We start from the raw sequence: 25,144 nt of genomic DNA, 5'->3' as shown, positions 1-25,144 counted from the left end.
TACCTTTCTTTCTTGCTCCAATATAATGGCATAAAAACGATGTGGTGAAACAATCTATTACCCCCCAGCAGCTGTCATTTTAAAGCTATTTCTCTGTTTTCCAAACTGGATGTGTTTTTTTTTCATTTGGTGCCAAGTTTGAATTATTCACATCTCAGAGCTTTTGAGGTTTGCCCTCCCATATCAGCACATAGAGTGGGAGTCCATTAACCTTGGTGTTTGCTTCTCTCAGGAGGCAGAGGGATCCTTGCCCTACCTGCTGGTGCTGTGTGGAGACCACGGCATGTCGGAGACCGGCAGCCACGGAGGCTCCTCAGAGCCAGAAGTCAATACACCCCTGGTGCTCATAAGTCCGGCCTTCAAAAGAAAAGGTAAACTGTCTGGTGTTGTTGAAAGAGGCTGAGCTCAGCAGATTTGTCATTAAAGCGAAGAGACTCTTTTTGGCGGAGGATAGTGATACCATTACAGCTGCACCCTGTTAGTATACAGATCCATGAATACAAGTGTGTAGACTTGACATGATTTTAGAGTGTCTAAATTAAGCGGCGTCTCGGTCCACTGGTTCATCCTGCTGAAGGGAATGTGTTTTGCTGAAAATTATGAATAAGTGAAACTAAACTTGTAAATAGGATTTGTAAAAGAAGCGCTTTCTTTCATACTCACACGTAACTTTCCATTAATTTTAGCGTGAAGAGCAGTGTCATCCCGAAAGAGTGCAAATAGAAACTCCTGAGCAGAACTTTTTGCAATGATAAATGTGTTTGAGTGTGAAAGTGTGATTGTGATAATTGCCTCTTTCTCAGCCAAGTCTATTTTTGAGATCTTTTCTTGCACAGATTTTTTATTTATAGATCATTCATGTTAATTAATCATTTACAGTTCAGTTGAGTTGTTGCTACAGAGTTCTTGGTTTTGCTTGCACTCTGTGCCTCCTGTGGTGCCAACAGCTTGAATGACTTGCCAACGAGTAGGACTTTATGCTTTTAAATTCCTAAATTTCTACCAATCACAGAAGGGGTAGGAAGTAAATGCCAAATTCTCCTCAAAGAAAATAACACACTGCCAGTTTAATGAATTCCTTAAGTCATTAATGAGTTGCTTTTCAGATATTAAAAGAATACATAAATACAATAAATAAAGTTTCTTTTGTAGCACTTCTTTATAGAATACGAACATAATATAACCCTTAAAACAGGAGACAGTGTGGTGTTATCTGCCATCAGATTCAATCCCGATTGGTGCGTGGAAGTGCCGCCCACTTTAAACCAATGACAGCAGCACAGATAATACAAAAACCTCTGATGTGAAATAACCTAAACTTTTCTAACCTTCGCAGAAAATAGTGTGATCATATAGGATCCCATGGCTCATAAGAAGAGGCTGGTTGAGAAAAACAGTTTTCTGGGCCTTTAAGTCCAACACAGGGTGTTGTTTTGTCCAGCTTTGTTGTTGTTGTGATGTATATCCAGCCATCTGTCTGTGGAGAAACACTTTTATGAACACCTTCATCCTTATGCCACATGTTCTTTCTATAGGAAGAGGAGAAATGGTTATATTCTAAAGAATCTCATGTAATAATTAGACAGGAAACATTAAGAAATCTATTGTAATTATTATTATCTTAACTCTGTTGTACCCAGAGACATTTAATGCTATAAGAGGCAGACTTTCTATTAATACCTTGGATGTATATATAGTATGTTGGCATGGAAATGTGCAATCAGTGGCCTCATCAGTGTAACTGGTTATTTTTAACATAGTGAGAATGGCGGGTCATTAGTGGAAAGCTCAACTGCCTGTTGTTTTTCATTAGAACATGCTGCAGTGGATCAGAGTTCATTACTGGCTTAGTACCTGAGCTTCACTTTTTAATCTGAATGCATCATTGAGAAAACAGCCCTCTCACTGCAGATTGGCAGAACATTTAGTCGACATTGCTGGGAGGATCCTGAGAGGCCATGCCACTTTAATCAGACAGTGTAGGCGTGAGAAGCCATACAGTCATTGTTTACCTCGATGTCTGTGTATCCTTGTATTTTCTTGTTTTCTTTAAGAAGCCACAGTACACTGTATTGCAGTCAAAAAACCAGAAAAGCCAGTAACAGAGGATAAGTTCCTCACCTTAAAACCCACCACAACAATGGTGAAACCAGTAACTGGTTGCAACACGGTTTTGTTTCCCTGAAGTTTCAGCCTACTGATGTGAGAAAGATATAAATGAACTGTGGTATAGTTCTCATATACACATTGCCAGAGTATCGAAAATCCGTACTCAAGTGAAAGTACAATTACTCTCATAGAAAATCACTCCAGTTACAGTGAAAATTACCAGTTCATAAACCGACTCAAGTAAACTAAAAAAAAAGTACATGATTAATAAATTACTTAGAGCACAAGTTACTTCACATTTTAGTATTTTTTAGGCTGTGATTGCTCCTGCTATTATTAAAGTAACATTAACGTTGAAGTTGGTTTTACATTAGGTAAACTGCTTTGAAAGCACATACATTTAAAACCCAATAGAATGCTAACTACAAGATAAGTTAATGTCATTATTATAACATCCAAGAAACTGTTACACATGAAAAATGTACTCGGCTAACATTTTCACCTACAGTATGTGCAAATTACTTCAGCGTGCTCGCTGAGGTTTGAAGAAGAATATTTAAGAGTGGAGATTTCTGCAAGAAATACTACAGCAAGCACTTCATCATGTAACTGTTGTTTTTATAGATTTTGGTATAAAAAGTGTGGTCCGATGTGCTCATGGATTGTCTCCGGAAGCGAGGCTCTTCTCCAGGCAGCTGCAGGAACATGTGTAGTTTTTTTTGTGTGTTACTTGTAATCCATTACTACTTCCACCCCTGCACATGTCATCCATGCACCAGCTGCGATTAAAACCCACAAAATTGAGGTAAATGTGCCGTAATCTTTTCAGAGCTTTCATACAAAGTAATCTCCGAGCTGCCCAAACGTATAACTCTGTACAGTCATATTAAGAATTTAAAAATGGCCTCTAACTGTGGTATTTTAGAGATAATATTAGGGAGCTAGATCCTCGCATGGCTTCATCATCAGCTGCAGTTTTGTCATCTATGAATCAGCATTCTGTGTGTGTGTAACCTTTTACTGAGTTATGACACATCTGTTCTGCCAGAATGTGAGTCGCTCTGTTCTGTGTAAACCAAACAGTACAGTACAAACAGACCGGGTGCTATTCTATAGAGGTTTGCTTGGATGTAACTGTATAGGCATGTGGTCAGTGGTCTGGCAAGCAGATTACTTGGCTTGTTTTCAAAGAACAGATTGCAACATCATAAAATAATGATGTATTCCTTAACACACAGTTAATATGGGATTAGTGTTTGATGAAACACCTCCAGGGGGTGAAAATATTTCACTTTTAAAAAGAAGGATCAATCAACTTAACTCATTAGTGTAATTGCTGCAACTCAAACCATAACTTAAACGTTTTTGGTCATTCATTGCAAAGTAAGAGATTTATACAAGTCTCTTATACTTGGTGGATTTATGGCATTATCCTGAATGGCTATGGGCTTAATACAGCAAAGTCCTTGTCTTGTTGCAAATCCGTCTCCTTTTAATATAAAATGGATAATTCCCAGGCTTATTTCATTGTGTCCAATTACCAAATTAGCTCATAGCTCTGGGGTTTGTCCCAGTCTTTTGTCTGCAGCTGTCTCACTTCCACACACACATGAGCTGTGTTGTTCAGTTTTGGATATATTATACAGCAGTATAGTTCATTATTGCAACCTCACTTAGACACAGACAATTTGGGAAATGACTTCCACTCTCTGTTTGTATTTTTGAAAGCTTTCTACAGGAAGCCGGGTGTCAACATAAAAATATCTGTTCACTTTTGACAAGGAGGCACGCTTTGAAAAATGAAAACAACATTTCACATGATAATGATTTATTCATTCATTCATTTTTTTATTTTGGGTTGTTTTGCACTTTGCAGCAACCCTCCCCACGGTCATACCCTTTGGCATTAATACAAGAGTAATAATCAGGGTTGTTTGTGATGCTTTTGTGTTCAGAGTCAGGTTTTTTCAATGTTAGAATTCAAATTAAATATTGCCACTAACAAGGTGTCACTAATCCACTCTGCCTTACTATTTAAAATGAGAGTCAGCTGTGGTGAAAGGTTCCCGATGTTCCCCACCACACTCTCGCCGCTTTCCTTTGACCGCAGCTTGACTGTCCTGAGGGGACAGAGATGCTGCAGGAAATATATTCCACATAATCACTGACTTCCAAATAACACAGAGGCGCTGGATCTTTCCCTGTTAGTGTTTGTGTCAGGTTTATGACTCTAGGAGAATGACCTTCTTTTTTCAAATTTATTTTGATGAATGTTGTGAAATTATTTCAGACAAGCTCTTATTGTGTTAACAGAGGAATCTTCCACAGCAGACAGTATGAAAATTGAGCCATTTCCTCATGTCCATCGTGTAAATTGTTTTTGTCTGTGGATTGCCTTAGAGTTTGAAGTAATAAAATGTGACTTGTGTTCTTATAAATAAATATCCATTTTTCTCCCCGATATCGCTGATTGATGTAACACAATTGTGATTCAACAATTGGTTAGTTTTTGAAAGCTTTTCCATTTTCTGTGTCTGACACTGCAGGTTTTTAAGATAAAAGTTCCCCCGGCACACAAAAGATGCATTTTAACGTTAAAGTATTTCTGGAATGAAAAGAAGAAGAGCCTGTTAGTTAGTGCACTCAGGTTGAACAGGTTCCTTTTTTTTAAATCTATCAACAGAAAATACACCACAGTACGAGACACACTGATTGACAAGTGAAGGTTAAAAAACAACACATCAAAGCAAAGATACCACCTAAATATGAAAAATGAAAAATGCTAAGAAATGTAATTTATGTGTCATTATTTTAGCATCATGTTTTGCAGGTGTACTCGCTCCTCACTGTTTTGATTGTGTGTGTTTTTTGCCCTGTGATATCAGTGGGACTGGAGAAGCCTGAAGTTGTAGAGCAGGTTGACCTGACTCCGACCCTGGCACTGGGACTCGGTCTGCCCATATCTCAAAACAGCGTGGGCCACGTCATCCCCGGTGTTCTGGAGGAAAGCTCACTCCGAGATCAGCTGCGCTTCCTGCATCTCAATGGCCACCAGCTCAGCTGTCTGCTCAAAGACAGCATGCCCGACTATGAGAAAGGTGGGTTACAAATTCACTGCGTCCAACTTCTGGACTCGTTAAAAGCCTAGAAAGCCAGGACCTCGTCTGACAGAGTTTCTCATCATTGTGCTGTAGTGTTTCTAGACTGATGATAGTATCAGTGGCTACATTTTTCCATGCACACAGCAAAGTGACTATTGCCATTAGTAAGAAAACAGTGCAGTTTAAAGAAAAGTTCATTCCAAAATGAAAATGCAGTCATTTTTTCCCTTTACCCCTATGTCAGTCTAAACTCTATTTACGTTAGAGGAACCACCAAACACACAGCGAGTCAGTACTTTCTCTTGGCTTTCTCCCAAACTATTAAAGGTAATGGGGCCATTTTATCAAAACTCCCGAAAATACCATGCAATGTCGAGCACAGACAGTATGTTTTTCCCTCACATCTTTCTTCAAGATTCCAATAACTGACACCAGCAGGGTTATTATTCAGAAATAAGCACTTTAACATGAGTTATGTCACCTGCTTCTCATGTTGTGCACCATTTTCTATTGACAATGGGTCAAATGAATATGTGATCATCCGACTCTGTAGTTCCCCTCAGCTCTACGAAGCATTTTAGCTACTTTAAAGGTCCAGTGTGTAACATTTAGGAGGGTTTTTTTTGGGCAGAAATGGAATATAATAGTCATAGGAATGTTTTCAGTAGTGTATAACCACCTTTTGTTACCTTAGAATGAGCTGTTTTTATCTATAGAGGGAGCGGGTCCTCTTCCATGCAGTCCACCATGTTAGCTTACATTTAGCAGCTAAAGAGAGATATTTTTCTCTAGAGTTGAGTTAAAATGAGAGTGAGAATTGGACTTTAGCTTCCCAGAAACACAATTTAAAATGAATGACTATGTGTCTGCTGGATGTGTTACTGTATAGGCAACTGTTAGCTATAACGAATCTGTAACATGATGAAGATGATAATGTTGTTGCCCCCAGGTGGGCATAAAAAATCTGAATACTCCACATAAGTTATTGAGATCACATATGCTTGCTCAGACTATAAAATCTTATTTAGATGATTGTTTTATTTGCATTCCACTCACAGTTTTGTGCATGTAGTGTTTTCACCGAAGACACACAGATGGAACAGACTTAATTTAACTCAGAAATAAACAGACGTCCATCTCTTCATTATTCACACCATGTTGACGACTGCATCAAAGCAGCTTCTCACAGCGTTTAACCTGAAGCAGTCTGATTAAGACGAGGGTAGAGTCATCTTGCAAGTTCAAAAGATTCATCACACCGAAGCTCATCAACACTGGAATTTTTATTTAAAAAATTATAAAATATATTATATATATATATATATATATATTATTTTGTAAAATTAGATTTGAACATGTTGCAGATGAAAATAAATCCATTAAAACACATGGTTTTATTTTGGTTAATGGTCTTTAATGGTGGTTGGCAGATGTCATCTTGCTGTTAGATAATTCTCCAAATGTTTCTGCTAACGGTATGTTTGTAGTTTGGTTTTTTGTTATCACTGATGAATCCAGGATGCATTTGAAGGAAGTAGGGTACTAAAAGCTGCAATAAATACTGACCAAGAGCAAGTTTATGAAGAGAAAGACTGAACTTGGCTCCACCAGAAACCACATATCTGAGTGAGAAACTGGCAAACCTGTTCTGAACATGGTGGTTCCTGTCATGTCAGGGTGTAAGTGTTAAACCCTTAGTGGGAAAGACTTGTTTCTTAAAGTCTGTGAATAAATGACCTGACAACGGTGAAAATTCCTCGTGGGAGAGTCACAGACAGTCTGTGGTCTGTTCTTGAACATTAATGCTGCCCACTCTTTGTGCAAATGCATGCACATATCCTCACTGAGTTTTGCTCCCTACTTATAGCTCGGGGTCACACTGTTTGTCAGAGTTATCCATCTTGCAGCCTCTTCCCCCCCCACGCCTCTTATCTGTCTCCCTCTCTGTCTGTCTCTCTGTTGCTGTCCTTCACTTTCACAAACATTTGATACACCAGTGGCACCAATTACCATTGCTAATGTTTGATCAGTCGGAAGTAATTTATCTTATCATTTTACGTGAGACAGAGGAAAGGAGGCAGGGAGAAAACTGGCTTGTTTGGCAAGTTTTTGGACATTTTTGGCATTCAATTTAAAATAATCTTTGACAAAAAAAAGCTGCTTTCCTAAACCTGAATGTTTTTTTGCACTGAATCTGTTGAACATGGCAAACTTTAAAAAATACAACCAAATAGATAGGTGGTGGTGCCAAGGTTGCTTACAAGCCCACAGCCACCCGATATTTCTTTTTTTCTGAACACAGAAAAAGGCACAAAAACAGCTACAACAAATCATAAGGAAATAACAGTCCATAGCAAACATTAGAGGACTGATTTAAAATAATTACCCTGGATCTGTAAGTAGATTAACTTCTTAGATTAACTAGTAATAACTTGAGAACTTGTAAAATCAACTTATACTGTACATTTGTTTTTTAAAATGGGGTTAAGCCCCCTGTAAATAAATGGCTGGGATGGGAGATGGATAGATTGGTCGCCACGTGGAAGAAATGGTTGGTATGAAGGAGCCTCTTCCAAACAGGAATGTACACTCATTTTTCAGCCTTTCCTGCAGCATGGCTCTATGGATGACAGTGTCAGCACTTTGGTCCTGACTGAAATAACTCAACAACTATTGGATGGATTGCCATGAAATGTTGTACAGACATTCACGGTTCCCAGACAGTGAACTGTTTGTTTTTTTGTGGCTTTTAATGAAATGTCTTAACAATTGGATGGATTCCAATTAAATCTAGAACTGAAAATTCATATAAGTTAGGGGTCGACTGGTAGCTTACCTGGAGCTGGCGCCCCATGTACCAATGCTGAGTCCCAAACTATATTTCAGTAATATGTCTTTTGTCTTTTAACACATTGTTTTTGGGCCCACACACATTTATATATTGTCCCAAGTTTTATAATAGCATGATGACAGTAACACTGCATGTTGTCTTGCGTGTCCTAAGTTGAGTTGTAAGACAAACGTACAGTATGCTGCGTAAAAGAAAACACACACAAACTTTCGTGGTAGATATTGCATTTCTCAAAACTTGATTTGAAACAAACTACATCCTTTCACATTAAAAAAACTTACCGCTCTGGCAGCACATTTTCGACTCTATTTTGGTCCCTGGTTTCCATAGTGATGGGATGAAATGGAAATTATTTCAGCAGACCTACATTTGGATGTGTTGATTTTTTCGAATCCGTCCACTTGGGTAATCATGAGGCTGTTATGCAGTGGAAAGTAATAGTTGTCACTGCTGGGAAATTCGTCTGGGATGATATTTTAAGTAGCATGCCTGTTGGACACCTGTTGGGGTCAGATCTTACTGGGTGTGAAAGAAGTTGCATAAAAGAAAGCAGGCTTCTTGTCTGAAGAGAAATGCTGCTGATTTCAGTATTTAAATATGATTCATCAGGGGGACAAAAGTCCTTCGATTGAAAAATAATTTAAAAAAAAGATTTACAATGCTGAGCACTCTCAGTTTGAGTGTGTCACTCTAACTGGATATTTTATGATTTTATCATTATTGTGCAATGTAAAAAAGAAATTTAAAAAAAAGTTTATGCAATCACTTATCTTTGTCCCAAAGTAAGAATAACCTGAAAAACACGAAAGTAACATTTTAAATGTTCAACTCAACTGATGATAAAAGGTTTAAGTAACCTTGTTCTGCCACATTCTCTGTCTTTCTTGTTTCTTTTATTTAATAATAACTTTATTTTAATACTGTTTTATTTGTTGGTTTTAATCCCTTACTATAATCACAGTGACAGAGCACAACGTCTGTCTTTTTAAAACAGCAGGAATTTAAGCAAACATTAAGGGAGATGTGAAGTGCTCAAATTTATTAAAAAAAAAAAAAAAATTGTTCTTTTTAAGGATGTTTTCTTTTATTTATGAGATTCTTAACTATATTATATCACGATAATAAAAGGACAGGTTGAAGTACTTTTTGGGGATTGACCTGATGTCCACTACAAAGGACATGTGACTTAAATTATGTTAAATAATGAATTATTAAAATAATTATTAATAATAATAATAATAATAATAATAATATTCAAATATCCTCAAGTCTATCTCTCTTGCATCTCCTATCCTTCATTTATCTATATTACCTATAGACTTGGTATATATATATATATATATGTATTTCTGAAATATCAAATCAATAACGCAAATCAAAATATGAAATCCTATCAGTAAGTCCCCAACATAGTTTTGGTAAAGCCTTGACAATATAGTCACCCCTAAATATTTAGATCTATTATGGCCCAATTATATTTAGATTTAAAAATGTGTGATATATGCTGTCTGACTACCCTTGCTTTCTCTTCACACGTATTATTTCAGACACTGCACTGTATTGATTTATTTCCTCCATCACTGCCTCTAGTATTTGTGGTATATAAAGTAGAGAATCAAATCATCTGCGTACTGTCAGAGAACCAGTATTTGTATTTTAGAACAATTTTCTCTTTTCTATTTTCAATGTCCAAAAGGAAAATATGCAGGGAGCCTCCTTGCTTCCTTAAACCAGGTTAAAGAGGATTGAGATGTAGCATTTACTCATGTTCTCAACCGTGGCATTTTATACATAACGTTCAACCAGCTAACACATTTTTCATTTAGTAAATTCTTTTTGGACACACTTAAAATATAAAAACTTTACACAGGAAGGGGACTAGCACATTTTTGAAATTCCTTATAACACTAATTTTTAAATCCATCACTGTCTGCCTTGTATCAATCTTCATATTATGTTTTTCTTTGCTTCTAACCTCAGGCATCTTGGAGGGCCATTAACCAATCCCTGTACTTTTAGACAGATGAAACATGGCCAGGGCCATCGATATTATATGATTCATGCCTGTGGCTTAAGGTTCTAATATTTCTACCAACCCTTCTGTCTGGCAAAGCCACAGTCACTATTTATCACCCCTATGCCTATGCTGCTGAGATAGGTGTTATACTACAAAATATTGTTTTAAGGAGTGTGTGTGTGTTTGTTTGTTTCATTGATGTGTACCACAAATCAAACCTCCACATTGCTTTGTCCTTGAACAGGCTCCTAAAGCACACACGTAAAATGAGAACGGGCGTCATTTCATCTGCTTTGAGTAAACATGTGAATGAGTCATAGCTTGTCATCATTTGAATCCTGACAAATTATACTTTCATTTTCTTTCTTTTTTTCAGGACTAAATGGTTTTTACCACAGGCACATTATGTTTTCAGTTTAAGGAACATTATTGACACAGGAAACACAAAAGGAAAATACTGAAATTTAATAGATTTCCCATTCATAACATCCAACGTGCATCGGAGTGATTGATGTCACCATAAATAGGATTAGTGAACTCTCATTCATAAGGAAACAAATGGATAGAAAATGCCTGTATTTTCTTTATGGAGAAATATAACAGGATAGGCAGCAGTCTGAGGCTTTTTTCCAAAGTGAGACGGAGTACTCCAGACTACCTTAACTTTTCTTCACTTTTTTTCAGTGTGTTTTTTAAATCAGCTAACAGTAAAAAAATAGACATTTCTGCTAGTGGTTCTGACTCCATACAGTCAAAGCATAGCATCCAACCATGGCTGTAACGTTGTTAATATGTATATATAGTGACAGGTTGTTGATATATATACAAGAACATAATGCTACCGATTGACAACAGTGCTTTATTATAACACTGAAAATATTGCATTCAGTTTGAAGGCAGTCTGCTAATAGAGGTTGAAGTTACATAATTGGAAAGCACAGATTGTTTGGTTTCATAAATAAGTTTAATTGTCCCGATTCATCAAGTGGTATTAGGTGATAAATAAACGGCGTAAAAACTAATGCGACACCGCATCAGAAAACCCATAGAGGTTATTGATGAGATGCTGCGAACGTCCGCCTCGTTTTGACAAATCTATATGAATGCAATAGCTGCTACGGTACCGACAGGAAGTTTTACAACGTTTCACGGCGCAATAATGCCAAGTCTTTGAGTACCTGACGACAGACATCAGTGTCAAGCAATCCCTGATTAATGGTCACTCTAAAGCTGCCAGTTGTTGATACCGGTGTCCCCTTCCCGACTTCTCTTCGATCCAGAGGCAGGCTTTGAGCAGTTCCGAGTGGCAGAAAAGGCTCATGGAAGCTGGATGAAGCTCTACCTGGAGGGCAACACCTCTGAAGTGCTGACCAACATGGGCAAAAAGGTCCTGAAGCAGTATCTGGAGGCCCTGGCTGCCATGAGCTCGGCCCTCAGCAAACAGCTGGGCAAATACGACATGTACTCCATGATCGCAGGCATGGTGTTTGTGTTTCAGGTAAGTACAGAAGATTTTCACCCACCCTAAAGACTAATAGATTGGTGTGTACGAACAAAATTAAAACTAAACTCTAAAAAGTATAATTGCCACACAAAAGCTGAGGAAAAAAAAGCTTTTATAAGGTGTATTGGCTACAAACATAACTTGAAACATGTACTGACAGACCCCCTTCCCCTCAATGAATTCAATAAACAAAATCAAAAACTCATCTGACAGAGCTCCTGTAAGAACGGATTGTAAAATACTATATAGAAAAACCTACCTTAGGACAGTCAGCCTTTTCGAGCAGCGCCTGGAGCACTATACCCACAGAAATAAGGAATATCACATCTCTCAACTCCTTCTCCAGATCTATAAATCGGTGGTTGCTGGACAATCATCAAACATGCTGTCATAATCTGAAGTAGTGGTTATGTCATTGTTTTACTATTTGCCTGTGCTTTTGTGCTCCTGTATGTTTTCTTATAATGTTTTTATATGTTATCAAACCTTCGAGAGACTGCAGAGGAAAGTTAGCCTGTATGGCTTAATCTGGCACATTTATATAACAACACCAAATGCTCATGTTAATTAATGCGCATTGTCTTGTCTTAATTAAAATAAACATGCTCTATATGCATTATATTTCCATGGTATGGTCTCCACTGTTCACATATACTGCTAAAGCCATGTTACTGTAGGTTTCTGGGGTTGCATCAGTTGAACAAAAAGTCCTTAAAACTTTTTCTCCTGTTCTCTCCCTCTGTCCTGGCCCTTAAGCTTCTGTTGGTCTTACTGCTGGCTATGCCTGAAGCCCTCAGTGGTGAAGCAGCGGTGGACCTCCCAGTCCTCTCAGTCCTGCTCTCCCTGCCTTTCTACCTCCTGTGCCTGCTGCTCGCCTCGGTGCACGTCTTGGTGTGCACATCTGCTGAGAGCTCCTGTTACTTCTGCAGCCTCTCCTGGGGTCTCGTGTTTGCTGCTGTTGCCTTCTCCTCAGCAATGTTTTGTATTCTGGTCTCTATGGCAACACGGCGACTCCCCCTGGGACCAAAGATTCACGGGAAGGTGAGCTTGTGCACCTAAATATACCATCCAAACACAGATACAGATTGTAGCAGATGTTTGCCCTGACGTGTGCTTTACCTATGTGCATAAGCTGCATTTGAAACATCAATAAGCAACCTAACTTGTTAACCAGTTCAGTTTGTGTGTGTTTGTGTTCGCTTTACAAACAATATCGAAGGGAAAAGTAATGAATGTTTGCGAACGCAGCTGTCACTGGATGGGAAATATAACGTGCTGCAGTTTAAAAGATATATTTTTCTCTTCTTATGTTTTAATTTTTCACTTCCTGTGGGTAGAGAAACATTACCGTTGAGACTATCAGAATTTATTTGAGAGAAAATCTACTAAATCCACTGAGGCTCAGGGGGGATGGCACGGTCTTGTCTATTGTACCCCCACTTTTTGATTTAGCTAAGTTAGCAAAGTCTTTACTAATGCAGCTTTAAATCACTTGAATGTTCCTGTCCTGTGAAACAAAGACCTGAGAAAAAGTTTTAGTAGATTTAGTAGCGAGTTAGTCGATTTGAGACTTTAGGCACCATTTATATTAATCAAACAGTGCTTGGCCGAATGCACACCTTGTCACGTGTTTTTCATGGAGAATTGCCAAGAGCCCCTTTAGTTTCTCCTTAATTATTCTACAGTATTGCAAAGGGAAATGGTCATAAGTAGGGGGTAGCTTTAATGTTGACATTTTAATGCAGTGAAATAACTTTCAATATATTGATACATATAAAAAAAGATATTGTTTAACGTTGACACATAAAGGGAATGATCATCTTTTTAATGCAGTAACTGAGTTATAGAAAAGAAACTCAGACAGTATTTTTTTAAACTCCAGAGTTGAACCAGTAATGCCAGCAGCACAACAAAGCAGGGATGGCTCAATACCACTCCAGCCTCACCATCATGTCCGATACTGATGCTGCAACCTTGAGTAAACCACTAAACTGTTAATACAGTTGTTTGGATGCACTGTGCTCAACGTAGCCATCTACAAAACATCAGGAGCAAACTGTGAAATAAATATTTTAGTCCCATGAAGGAAGAAATATAACCTACAATATGACTCAATACTATTTTTATTTAAACCTTTTCACACAGCCCCATTCAAAGATTCAAAATGAGTAAAATAAGTTGCATAAACTGCCCTTGGCTGTTTTTTTTTATTACACATTAAGGTACCTCCACCCAGCTGACATGATGACAGAGCTGCTAACAGGTCTCACTCACCTTCTAGTTACTGTTCATGTGACACATGCTGCTCATCTGTGTCCTCTCTCTTGATGGCATGTCACTCAAAGTTTAGTGAAGCATTTACATGATAGTTTAGGCTAATGATGATATCAGATTATACTTTTTTCCCCTAGTGATTTTGGCCAGTATCAGACCAATACAGACACTGAGTATCGTATCAACAAAGGGAACATGAATGTGGTACAGAAGCTGCTACAGTCTCTTCTGCTGCAGGTTGACTCTGCAGTATGTCCCAGAACTCACAGGCTCCCATTGTTTTCAAAATTCATTAAAATCAGGTCACATTTCTGAAACACACTGCAGCATCAATGCACAACATAATCCATCATTGTACATAGCATATGTATAGTACTATTTTTAACATGACTTTATAACCCCACAACCATTGCACTCATATCAGAAATGTTCCAGTCTACCAGAATTGAAATAATTGAGAACATTTTGTTTTTGCCTTTTTATTGCCAATGGAGGGTTGCCCCAGTGTGGTATGATGAGCAAAGTGAAAATGGTCCAATCAACTATGACTGTTAGCTGCCCTATAAATTCATGTTTGCAGTAGATGTGCTGTTCAGCATAAAGTGTTATGTCAGTGCAGCAGGGATATATTAAGAGAGCTGGACACCATCTTTCCATGCCATCCAGTCAATTCCAGTGAAAGTTGTTCCCTTGGCACATAAGGGAAATAGTTACAGGCTTCTGCAGACACACAGGCATAGTTACCAGTTTATTAGGTACACCCAGCTGAAAGACATGCAGTCTAATGTGACCACCCTTCAATAAATTCTCATGTCTGTGGAAAGGAAACATTCATTAAACCTACAAAGTGAATGGACAAACAGATTCAACAGTCAAAAATTAAAATAAGAAAAAAAAACCAGAGGAGACAAAGGTATACAGAAGCTTAGAAATAATTGTTCATACTATTTTGTCTTTCTATATAATAGCTATGTTGAAATTTACATCAACAAATAAAAGTAATTGCCAGCAATGTGTAGATTGCTCTTCTAAATGTGAGCAATCAATCAGAGATAGGAGTAGTTATTCAGAAGGTGGAAGCTTTCAGTCTTAAGTGTTTGTTTAAATTGGCCTAAGAGATGAGTCCTCTTTACTGCTGCATCTCTTTGCTCATTATAATTTATCTGTAAAGGTTACATCTCATTTCCCTTGTGGCAACTTTGAGAAAGTGCTGATACAACAAAAAAGAAAAAAGTCAGAAGTAATCCACTTGGGCCATTAGGTTGGGGGAAAAAATAAATTCCCAAATCTATATACTGGAGCATGTGGAGGAAATGTGCTGTAGATTTTTCCTCCTTGAAAAAAAGAATATTTTCTTTGAGCATGAATGTCGCACAAATGTCAAAAAAAATGTGCACATAGCTCAGTTGGAAGCCAATAATTGGACTTGTAAAGAGAAGTGTGCTTTCTCATCCATCAGCAGATTCTTGAGAAGTCACCAGACTATGGCCAGAAAGGTAAAATGGTCAGAAAGAAAGCTGTGGCTCGACTAAACCTATTTAGAAAGATTTTGACTACACCCTTATGTCTGTGTCTTCTGTGAATAACACAACCACAAAATGAAGGGAAAGAAATGATTTATTGTTAGTTATGACTGCAACTAAAAGTGGTTTCTATACAAATACTTTAATACAATAACATAAATACAGTAACAAAAGAAGTTTGATGATGTTGTGAAGTAGTGTGGGATAATGGGAGTTGTTGTCTTCACCACCACTGCCATCATTGCAGTCAGCTCCTAGTTAGGATTCCTTCAGCGCTTCTACTGGGTTTCACCTTAAAAATCACTGCTGCTGTTACATGAGCTCAGCTTGTTTCTCTGATAACTTCAACAATGTTCAATGACTAAAATCCTTTATCCATTTAAAATATGTAGTTAAAAAACAACCAAGATCTAAAAAGTGTATTGTAAAAAATGTTTCTAAAACTGGATAAAAAGTCAGTTTATGACAGCTTCTGGCAGACAACCGCACAAAGGGGATATGACGCCATTGACAGGTAACTGGTGAAATGTGTTACCAGAATACACTTTTCTCTGGGTTTGAACATTGTTTGGGATAATGATAATAAAGTTCTTTTGTTTTATTAACTGGCTAAGAAAATGACAGAGAACAAAATACACACACCAAAAGCCAAAGATATTCAATTCACAATGACATAAAGAATAATATCAAATCCTCACATTTTAGAAGCTGGAACTAGAAGCTGATAAATGACTTATGTGAACAATCAATTATCAAAATAGTGGTGTTTCGAGGTGCACGGTAGCTCACCTGGTAGAGTGAGCGCCCCATGTAGGCTGAGTCTTTTAAAGTCTTAAAAAAGAATAAAAAGTAGCAGTGTTTCAGCACTACTGTCTGTGTGTTATTAAATGATTCGTGTCAAGAAAGTAAAGATATAAACACATGGGACTATATCTTAAATGAATTTATTAAAAAATCATACAGAAGGATCATAGTGCTGAATCTTGACTGGCAGACTGTTCCAGCCACACAATTTATATGATACGGGCTATAAGAGGTCATAACAGTATATATTTATGGATAATAAAGTCTACAGCTATAATCTGTCTTCAGATATAAAAGCTGTGTTTATTTAGTTCTGAATCCTGCTGCAGACATACTCACATTATAGTCTTAGAGGGATAATATACAGTAAAACTACAGTAGTAATTTCAACTTCCTTCCATTGACTTGCAGTTGATGTTGGAATCGCTTTTACAATCTTATTGATCACTTTGAAAGCAGTATATGTATTTATTTTATATACTGTAGTGATTAAACATTTACAATCATGGCCCATCTTCATGGCCAAAATCTTTATCTCTGTAATAACCTGTGTGAGGAAATGCAATTAGTAGATTCTGTGTCCTCTTAGTCATGACTGACAAGCTCATTTTGATATTGAGATTAGATAATGAAGCTGTTTTATTATTACACTATATTAGTACTGGTAATGAATTTGCAGGAAGTCCTCTGTGATTTTTCTAAAGTCTTTTCTGCTTTTGCCAAATTGGCATCTTTCTGGACAGTTTTCAGGAACCTTTCAATTTACAAAATACACCTTCAGTTACCATTAAGGAGAAAAAAGTAAGAAAATATTGTGTAACACGGCTCCAAAATGAAAGATGGATAGGGTAACAAATTATCTAAAGTCAGGTGTATATATATATATATATATATATATCAATATATCACTTGCATCAGTTTGGATGGAAGTGCAAAGCTGTGCCTGGTTTGCCTTGACAAATGACTGCATTATGGGCAGCATCCAAAACCTTTATTAGCAGTATCCTGATTAGTTTCTCTGTGAGACAGAGTTGAAATACTGGAAGATTAAACACTCTTACTAACTCACCACTCCAACAAGAATGTGATTAGAGTTCCAGTTGAATGAATTTGAATAACCTAAAGGTGAGAGTACTTTATTTTTTAAAAAGTAGTGTCTATAAAGGAGGTGACAAGTTATAGAATATTTGGAAGAGAAAATTGGAGAAAACAGAAATGCCAAGTGTAACATACCAGCAATATTAAATATTATCAATGTTATTAAATAAAGTATGTATGTAAGTACTAAAGTATGTAAGGAGCCTACAGTTTAATGATAATCTTTTGTTTGCCTGAGTGAAAATATCTTTATTTCGTATGAGAAACCTAGAAAGTCCAGAGGGCCGAGTCAGGTGTTTCACAACTGCATGATGAAAGTTGGGTTCACTGACTTGCTGTTAGAATATTATAAATCATATACACATATATTAAACCCAAGAATGGTTGAAGTATTTCTGGAAATATTGCATCTGATTTGCCAGTTTCATAGTACCTTTGCCTAAAATCATAGAAATGTGGTATTGACTGGGATGGATGCAAAGGTGGTACCAGATCATTTTAAGGCAACATATTACATTTTAGACAAATAAGTCATCATCCTGTCATTTCACTGTGCTTTGTCGTGATGCAGAGAAGGTCATTTACAGGGCAGAAGAGTAATATCCTTTATCCATCCTACTGTAGACACATTAAACTTCAGTTCAAGTTTTGATTGATGGATGTTCTGTTGTATATGTTGGCCCTGAGGCTCCTGAGAAAATATTTTCCCTGTTATACCCTTTACAGAACAAAAGGGTACAGAGACCTTCATCAGGTAATTTTAAATAACCTGATTGAAGCTTTGTGTACCCAGATGTTGTTATTATATATCTCTGATTGAAAGTGAAGAGGACAATGTGTGGGAGCCTTCTCCTACGCACCTGTCAATCTACAGGTGTTCATAAGTTTTACTCTATATACTCTTTAAAATAGCATAGAACATATCCTAGCTCTCTTTCACTGTTTGATTTGTAAAACAGTCCTTCTTGATAATTTATTTAGACATTTATTCACTTTCTGGTGGAGAGGTAGATTAGAAGATCACTACCACTCATACCTGTCCATTAAATATAAGGCTATACAGCCAGAAGCCACTTAGCTTAGTTTAGCACAAAGACTAGAAACAAGGGGGAAACAGCTAATCCACCAACCTCAAGTTTACTACTACATTAAAGCTAGTCTGTCCCTGCAAAGACTGAAGTCTAAAAACAATAAGTATAAGTGAATGTTTGCTGGATTATTTGAGAATCCATGACAATTACAGAAAGAGACTCATTTACTATTGTCATGTGATGAAATTTAATTGTCAGCATAAGTTGTAATTGATATTCTTTTGAAAAATCTGGCTCAGCAACAGCATGTATAGATCGCACAAAAAGTGGGCCAAGTATTGATCCTTGTGGTACTCCACAAGTCATGCTGACCTGCTTGGATGCAAGATTGTCAATGGAGATAAAGTAATTCCTTGCAAGTTGGACCTGAACCAGTTTGTAACAGTACTTGTGGACCAAACCCTGGTTTTTAGACCTGTCCAACAATAGGGAGGGATCAACCGTGTCAGAAGCAGCATTGCAATCTGAAGATACCAGAATATAATTTTCTTCTGTCCAGGTTTGATTCCAGTGTCATTTAGGGTCTTAAAAGAAGTGAGTGGAGGAAGCAGTCACTGTTTTATATCAAGCTGATACATTTCTGATACTTTAGCTTTTTTATATTTCACTTAATGACGTAATAATAATAATCTCTGTGGTTATTTGTTTAAATTTGATGAAGACTAACTTGAACCAGACATTTGTGATATATTGTATAAGGCATTCAGATGAAAAATAGAGTGAAATTGTCAGGAAAGTAATTCTATATAAACGCTGAAGCTTCCTGTTTTTTCCCCAAGTAATACTTTATGTTATATTTGCATTCAATCTACTTTGAAACAATGCCATGAACACAAATGAGTGTGCAAAAGACTTACTCAGTGAAGGAAAACATGAGGAGTTGTTGAGTTTGAGATTTCACAATTTGCCAACCACTGGAGGAAAGAGAAACTTGAACGGGGAGCAGTGGAGCTGGAAAAACATGTTACAGCTCTCTTTGGGCCATGACAGGTTTTATCTCAAAAAACAAAGAAGTTCCCAGAATACAAGACATTAATCCTCTTCTCAGTAATGCAAGGGTAGCTCGGATTTCGGTGCAGAATGAATTGGCAGACCCTGCTTAACCAAAATCCTGACGCAACTCTGAAATATATGTCGGATAGAGAACTATATTTCGATAGACTTAAGTAACATAGAGTATTTATTCTGGGAGACATTCATCAAAAACTTTATTATGATTTGAGTTTCATAAAAAACAACCTAGATACTGATAATGTATAAAAATGTATGCAACCTAGAAGCTGTAGCTCATAAATTTGCCACAGTTGAGTAATATTTTTTTTCTTTCTTTCTTTCTTTCTTTCGGTACACAACTACCAGAACTGAATATTTAATGTCCCAGCATTTTGTATAAAGTAAACAGGAATATGTGTCAATGCTGGGCACAACAGCCTGTAGTTGTGTAAAGGAAAAATAAGTGTGAAACAGCTCAGTCCCATAGTGAATTGGTACTGTAGCCTGCAGGTAGCAAACATACAGGCTCGGCCTCTCTTTGTCCTCAAGGTGACCACAGGCTAAGATTCATGTCTGTATTTGGTTTGTTGGGCTAAAATATTGCTGCTGAGAGATTGGCTGAACTTCATTTGAACTTGCTTTGCATGGCAATGTGCTGTTAACCTGATTGCACCAGATGTTTTGTTACAACGAACTATCTGGGAAGATGTTGTTAGAAAGGGGCAGGCCCTTTCAAAGACTTTTGACAGGTGATTGGATGAACCATCTGTCTATCACCGTCTGTCACGAGCAAACAACTAATCAGATCAACAAACCATGTAACAAAAACTCTTACCGAAGTCAGTCGGAAGACGAGAAACATCTTTTCCATTGCTTCTTCCAATGAAGAAATTCTCTTCAGTTCGATATAACTGATCCTAGCAGCATCTATGCTCACCTCTTTGGCAACTGCCATTGTTGTTCAGCTAACAGTGTGTTCTTGTTTTAGTGCCCACCCTCGTAGTTACAAGAACTTCCTCAAAGGACACTGATTGTTCTGGTACCGCTGTACCAGCCAAGGTTAATGTGCTGTCACCATTGAACAAAGTATGCAATTTGTGATGGAAGCGTCTATTAGTGATTGACCGCAATTCATGCTGAGCTATGGCAAATAAAATGTCCTCTATACATACTGAAGAATATGATGACCAACTGAATTTCATATATTAGCAATATGTTTGTTTCTTTGATAAAATTAGGATGTGAACAGTTTTGAAGCCGTGGACTCTCTTTGAGTTTGAAGCTTTCTGGGTGAGATAATAGAGCAGATGTAAGTGGTTGCAATTTGAACTGTATTATTATGAAGTACATGGGTCACTTGATGAGGTTTTTTTCATTATTGAAGTATATTGGTATGAATCACCCAAGCACTAGTTTGATCCAAATAATTATCCCACTGAGTTGAACAATTATATCCGCCAGTGGAGCAGTACAGAGGTGGGCGAGGGGAAAATAGATTGTCTAGTCAGGCTTGTGTGGTCGTGGTAGTGGCTTCTCGTGAACCATTTGTGAATGGTATGAAGGTAAAATGGTCTTAACTTAATAGATTTGTTGACACAGCACAGGATTTTGAATTCGGTCTGTGTCACTTTTGTTCTTTCGGGCTACAAACATGAGTTCCCAGATCTGGATCCTGATCCATTGTGTATCATCTGTTAGGCTCAAGACCTATGCTACTGTTCAAAAGTTTGGAATCAGCTGCCACAAAAGCTTGATTCACCACAGTCAGATGGCTGAGAGGGCTGCTCTATATTTTTGAATGGTCTTCAATGCTTTTGGATTGTAGAAGTCCTTTTTACAAATAGATGTTATTTTGTATGAAGGGTTTTCCAAAAAAAACCCTGCCTTTTTACACAGAGAACAAAATGCAATGGTTCAACCAGACAGACAACTGAAAGGGCAGAAAGAGCCAAATATTTCTCTGAGCAACATTCAAAAAAGAATCACCAGTCATTAGTAAAATAAATGGGAAGCTTAGAATAAAATTCTGTGCAGATTTAAATAGGCACAATAATGCCTGTAACAAGCTGGAATTAACAGAGACATTGCTTTAGCAAAGCTATTCTTAAAACTTCCAAAATAGAAATAGAAGTTTGGTCTGGGGTTAGCACTTCTGAATATTAACTGAATATACTATGTACTTACAAAACACACAGAAAAACAGGTTCTAAATATATTCAGAGCCCAACTGCACTGTTGTGGTTCCATAATGATCGAGGGCAGTGGTTCAGAAACTGGGGAGCAGGGCTCCTCCTGGAGGTGCATAGAGTCACAGATTTAAAATTGTTGGGTATTTGTGCAGAAAAAAAAAATATTTTCCCCGTCATGCAACACTGTGGAACATCGACTATATGGAAATCTTAATCATTTAATTGTTCTTCTTGTGGGACCAAAACTAATTCATATGAAACTAATACATTATCTGAATACTACTGTTTTTGTCTATGTCAAACTAGCACTTACTGAACTAGTCATTATTGAACTAACCACCTTTGAAGGAAAAAAGAAAAACATCAATATAACAGGTGATTCAAAACTTTTTAATGGTAATGTATCCGTCTGCAAAATCCTATGGATATCTGTATTTTGATTTATGAGATACTCAGCCAAGAAAAAGAAGAACACACAGGAGCAAAAGACTGAATGTATAAATGTTGTTTGCAAACTACTGTGTAACCACACAGAGTGCCTTTTGGACATGTTTTTTTTTTACTCCTTTCTCTAAACCTTCTTGCACGTTTGTTCTCTTTCATAGTCTCCATTGAGGAGCAGTGGCAGTGAGTGGTCGCTGTCAGAGCTGGATGTGTTGCTGCTGGCTGGCACGGTGGGACACACTCTTAGCTTGGCGGCCAGCAGCTTTGTAGAGGAAGAGCACCAAACCTGGTACTTTCTGCTCAACACCCTCTGCCTCGCCGTCTTCCAGGATGTCTGCCGCAAGTACTTCCGAGAGCAGCGTGGCTCTGGAGATGAAGAAGAGCATATCCTCCCTTCCAAAGACTGTCATCCCACTGCTCACCCTAAGGCAGAGATTTGCTCAGAGAAGTGGCTTGCATTAGCCACGCCGCCATTCACTCTGGTCTGCTGCCGACTGCTGCGCTCCCTCAACCAGACCGGGGTGCAGTGGGCTCATCTTCCTGATGTGGGACATTGGCTTAACAGGTTGGGTATACCAATCTTCTAAAATGATAAAATATTGTATTAAAGGTCCAGTGTGTAACATCTAGGAGGATCTAGTGGCAGAAATGGAATATAATATTCATAGGTATGTTTTAAGCAGTTTATAATCACTTGAAAATAAGGATTATTGTGTTTTTGTTACTTTAGAATGAGCTGTTTTTGTCTACAGAGGGAGGTGACTGCCATGTCGAACCGCCATGTTTTTAGAGTAGCCCAGAATGGATAAACCAAACACTGGTACTAGAGAAGGCCTTTCACATTTTTTGCAAGATTCAAGGCCACCGTAGTTTCTCCTGTACACTTGGAAAGCTGAGCTGTATTCAGATGGTTGCAAGCTGCAATTTTCCACTAAATACTGCACACTGGTCCTTTAAGTGCTATACGAGACTAAATCAATCACACACACAGTAAAAAAAAAGTTCCTGATTATTGGAACTGCAGAATGGTTAAATTGTTTTATCATTATTATTTCATATATTTTAATCATGTAGTAATTCTTATTTTTGAATGCAATTTTTTCCAAAAGGCTGCTTTTTTATTTCACACTAGCATTTTTGCCAGTGACTCATTTGTCATTTGTCATGACAGTGGTGTTGTCACCCAATCACATGCCCCCAGCCTTTTAGCAGCCACTGCTGCCAGATTATTTTATTTCATCTTTTATTTAAACAGGCAGTCTTCCTGAGATCAAAATCTCTTTTTTCAAGAGAAACTTGTGCACAAGAAAACATAAACAGTATGAGCATAGACCAAAAAAATCATTACACATCAAGAAAAAACATTATAAGTAACCAAAATCCCAGAGAATATATATTTAAAAGCTTAAAAAGCAAAGAGATTTTAATTGTTTGGAACCCATTTTTGAGGAGCATTTTATTTAAAACCAGTTTTTCCTAATTCTGTTTGAACACTTATACATGAAGTATACATGAAGTTAAACTGTGTTGTGACCTGAGAGATTAGCCACCTAGCTCCTGTTAACTAGATTTATTTAACTCAATGAGGTTAGCAGAGAGAGAGAGAGAGAGTAGCAACAGCTGCCTCCTTGATTGAGAATTATCTTGGTGGCATTATGATTCGAGGATATGAGTGATTTGTCTTTGTTCCCTTATAAAACAACACAAAAGAGCTGGATTAAATAGTGATTATACTGAAGTTCAAACCTTTATCTGAATCAACATTTGGCTTTTTCTCTTCTTACTCAAGACAAACTTTACTTTTTAACTCCACTACTGTTAAGGTCCTAGAAACAGCAAACTCTTCAGTGTGTTCTATCCAACACTTTCGTAATGTGGGCTGTAATGAACATGGGGCTGCTAGTATAGCTGAGGACTATTAGTCTTGTGTTATAGTGTATAGTATATTTTTCTTTTTTATGTGCATATGTGGGCACATGTAGTTGACAGGACATTACAGAAACTCATTTTCAACACACTCCAGTTGATGGTGAGAGGGGCAAAAAAAAAAACTGTGATAAACTTAAGGTTCAATGTGAGCACACTTCTGTCACCGTTAAAGTAGCGACGTAAAGCAGTCACAGAGGGATAAATTCATTATGAAAAGACAGAGATACCAATTTTGTCCAGATACCAAAAGGCAATAGTCTCAGTAGGCTAGAATGAAGTGCAGCAGCAAGATGTTCAATCTCCATTTGTCTCTCCACCTACACATAAGAGTAACAGATCAGTGTAACAAATTCATTCTTGTTCTTTGGGGAATATTGAAAGCCATTTTGGGAAATATAGGAGATAACCCACTGGAGTAGTCGAGGCTTATTGAGTGAAATATAAGAGAAATTGTGACTGATTTGGTCATCACAAATATTCAAGGGGGGTATAGGGTGTTAACACTATATAAGGCTCTTTTCTTCTGACACTGAAACCTTTTAAAGTGTGTTTTTCTGGCTGAGAAGCTGACAGGAACCTCCACTTACATGTTTTTTTTTTTTTTAAAGATTCAAGAAGGGAAAATAGCCTTCTGTGATTGCTCAGACTGTAGAAAAACTGATTTCTCAGTAAAACTGACTGTTTCAGCGCTATTAATATTCTGTCAACAGCACAGGGCAGGGGATTATGGTTTGTTCTTTAACATGCATCACATTGTGGAATAGAGATGTGGAATCTGACCTTTTCCCTGTCCGGTGTTGCCCTTTCTTCCTACCTGCTCTGCCTGTTGCTTGGATAATGAGATCTCGCTAGCGTTACGCCTCATCTTGTCTCAAAGTACCCAACTTCCACTGCTGTCTGATCCAGCTAACAGCTAAATACACGGCTTCTATCCAACTTTGATATGTCCTTTGAGGTCTTATTTCCTGTCTGTGCTCAGCGGCATGCAATTTCAAACTGGATAGCCTTAAATCCAGTGAACAATTGAAGATCCGTGCCTCTTTAAAGTTTAAACTACTGCTGGAGGATATGACTGACAGTGTTTCATCTCATCAAAATGTTCTCTGTTGCTCAGTAAATAGTCTACTTCAACCTTTTAGGCTTTCTGTTTTTGACTAATTAAATTACAGAATTAATTATTTTCAGGTAAAATAAAGAGTGATGAAATAGTACAATAT

General features: G+C 37.5%; 1 protein-coding gene across 1 annotated transcript in view; it reads left to right on the top strand.

The window, feature by feature from the left end:
- pigg (phosphatidylinositol glycan anchor biosynthesis class G) overlaps positions 1–25,144 on the top strand; it is a 67,137-nt gene that overhangs the window by 15,347 nt on the left and 26,646 nt on the right. Inside the window, exons 5-9 of the mRNA XM_051419563.1 lie at positions 233–371; positions 4,995–5,207; positions 11,359–11,576; positions 12,339–12,623; positions 22,160–22,563. Of these exons, the coding sequence (XP_051275523.1) occupies positions 233–371; positions 4,995–5,207; positions 11,359–11,576; positions 12,339–12,623; positions 22,160–22,563 (1,259 nt within the window). The remainder of the gene's footprint in view (positions 1–232; positions 372–4,994; positions 5,208–11,358; positions 11,577–12,338; positions 12,624–22,159; positions 22,564–25,144) is intronic.

The sequence above is a fragment of the Dicentrarchus labrax genome, unplaced genomic scaffold, assembly GCF_905237075.1.
Source record: "Dicentrarchus labrax unplaced genomic scaffold, dlabrax2021, whole genome shotgun sequence".
In the NCBI taxonomy this organism is placed as follows: Eukaryota; Metazoa; Chordata; class Actinopteri; family Moronidae; genus Dicentrarchus; species Dicentrarchus labrax.
Note: the sequence above shows the minus strand (reverse complement) of the source record. Positions and strands in the feature narration are given on the sequence as shown.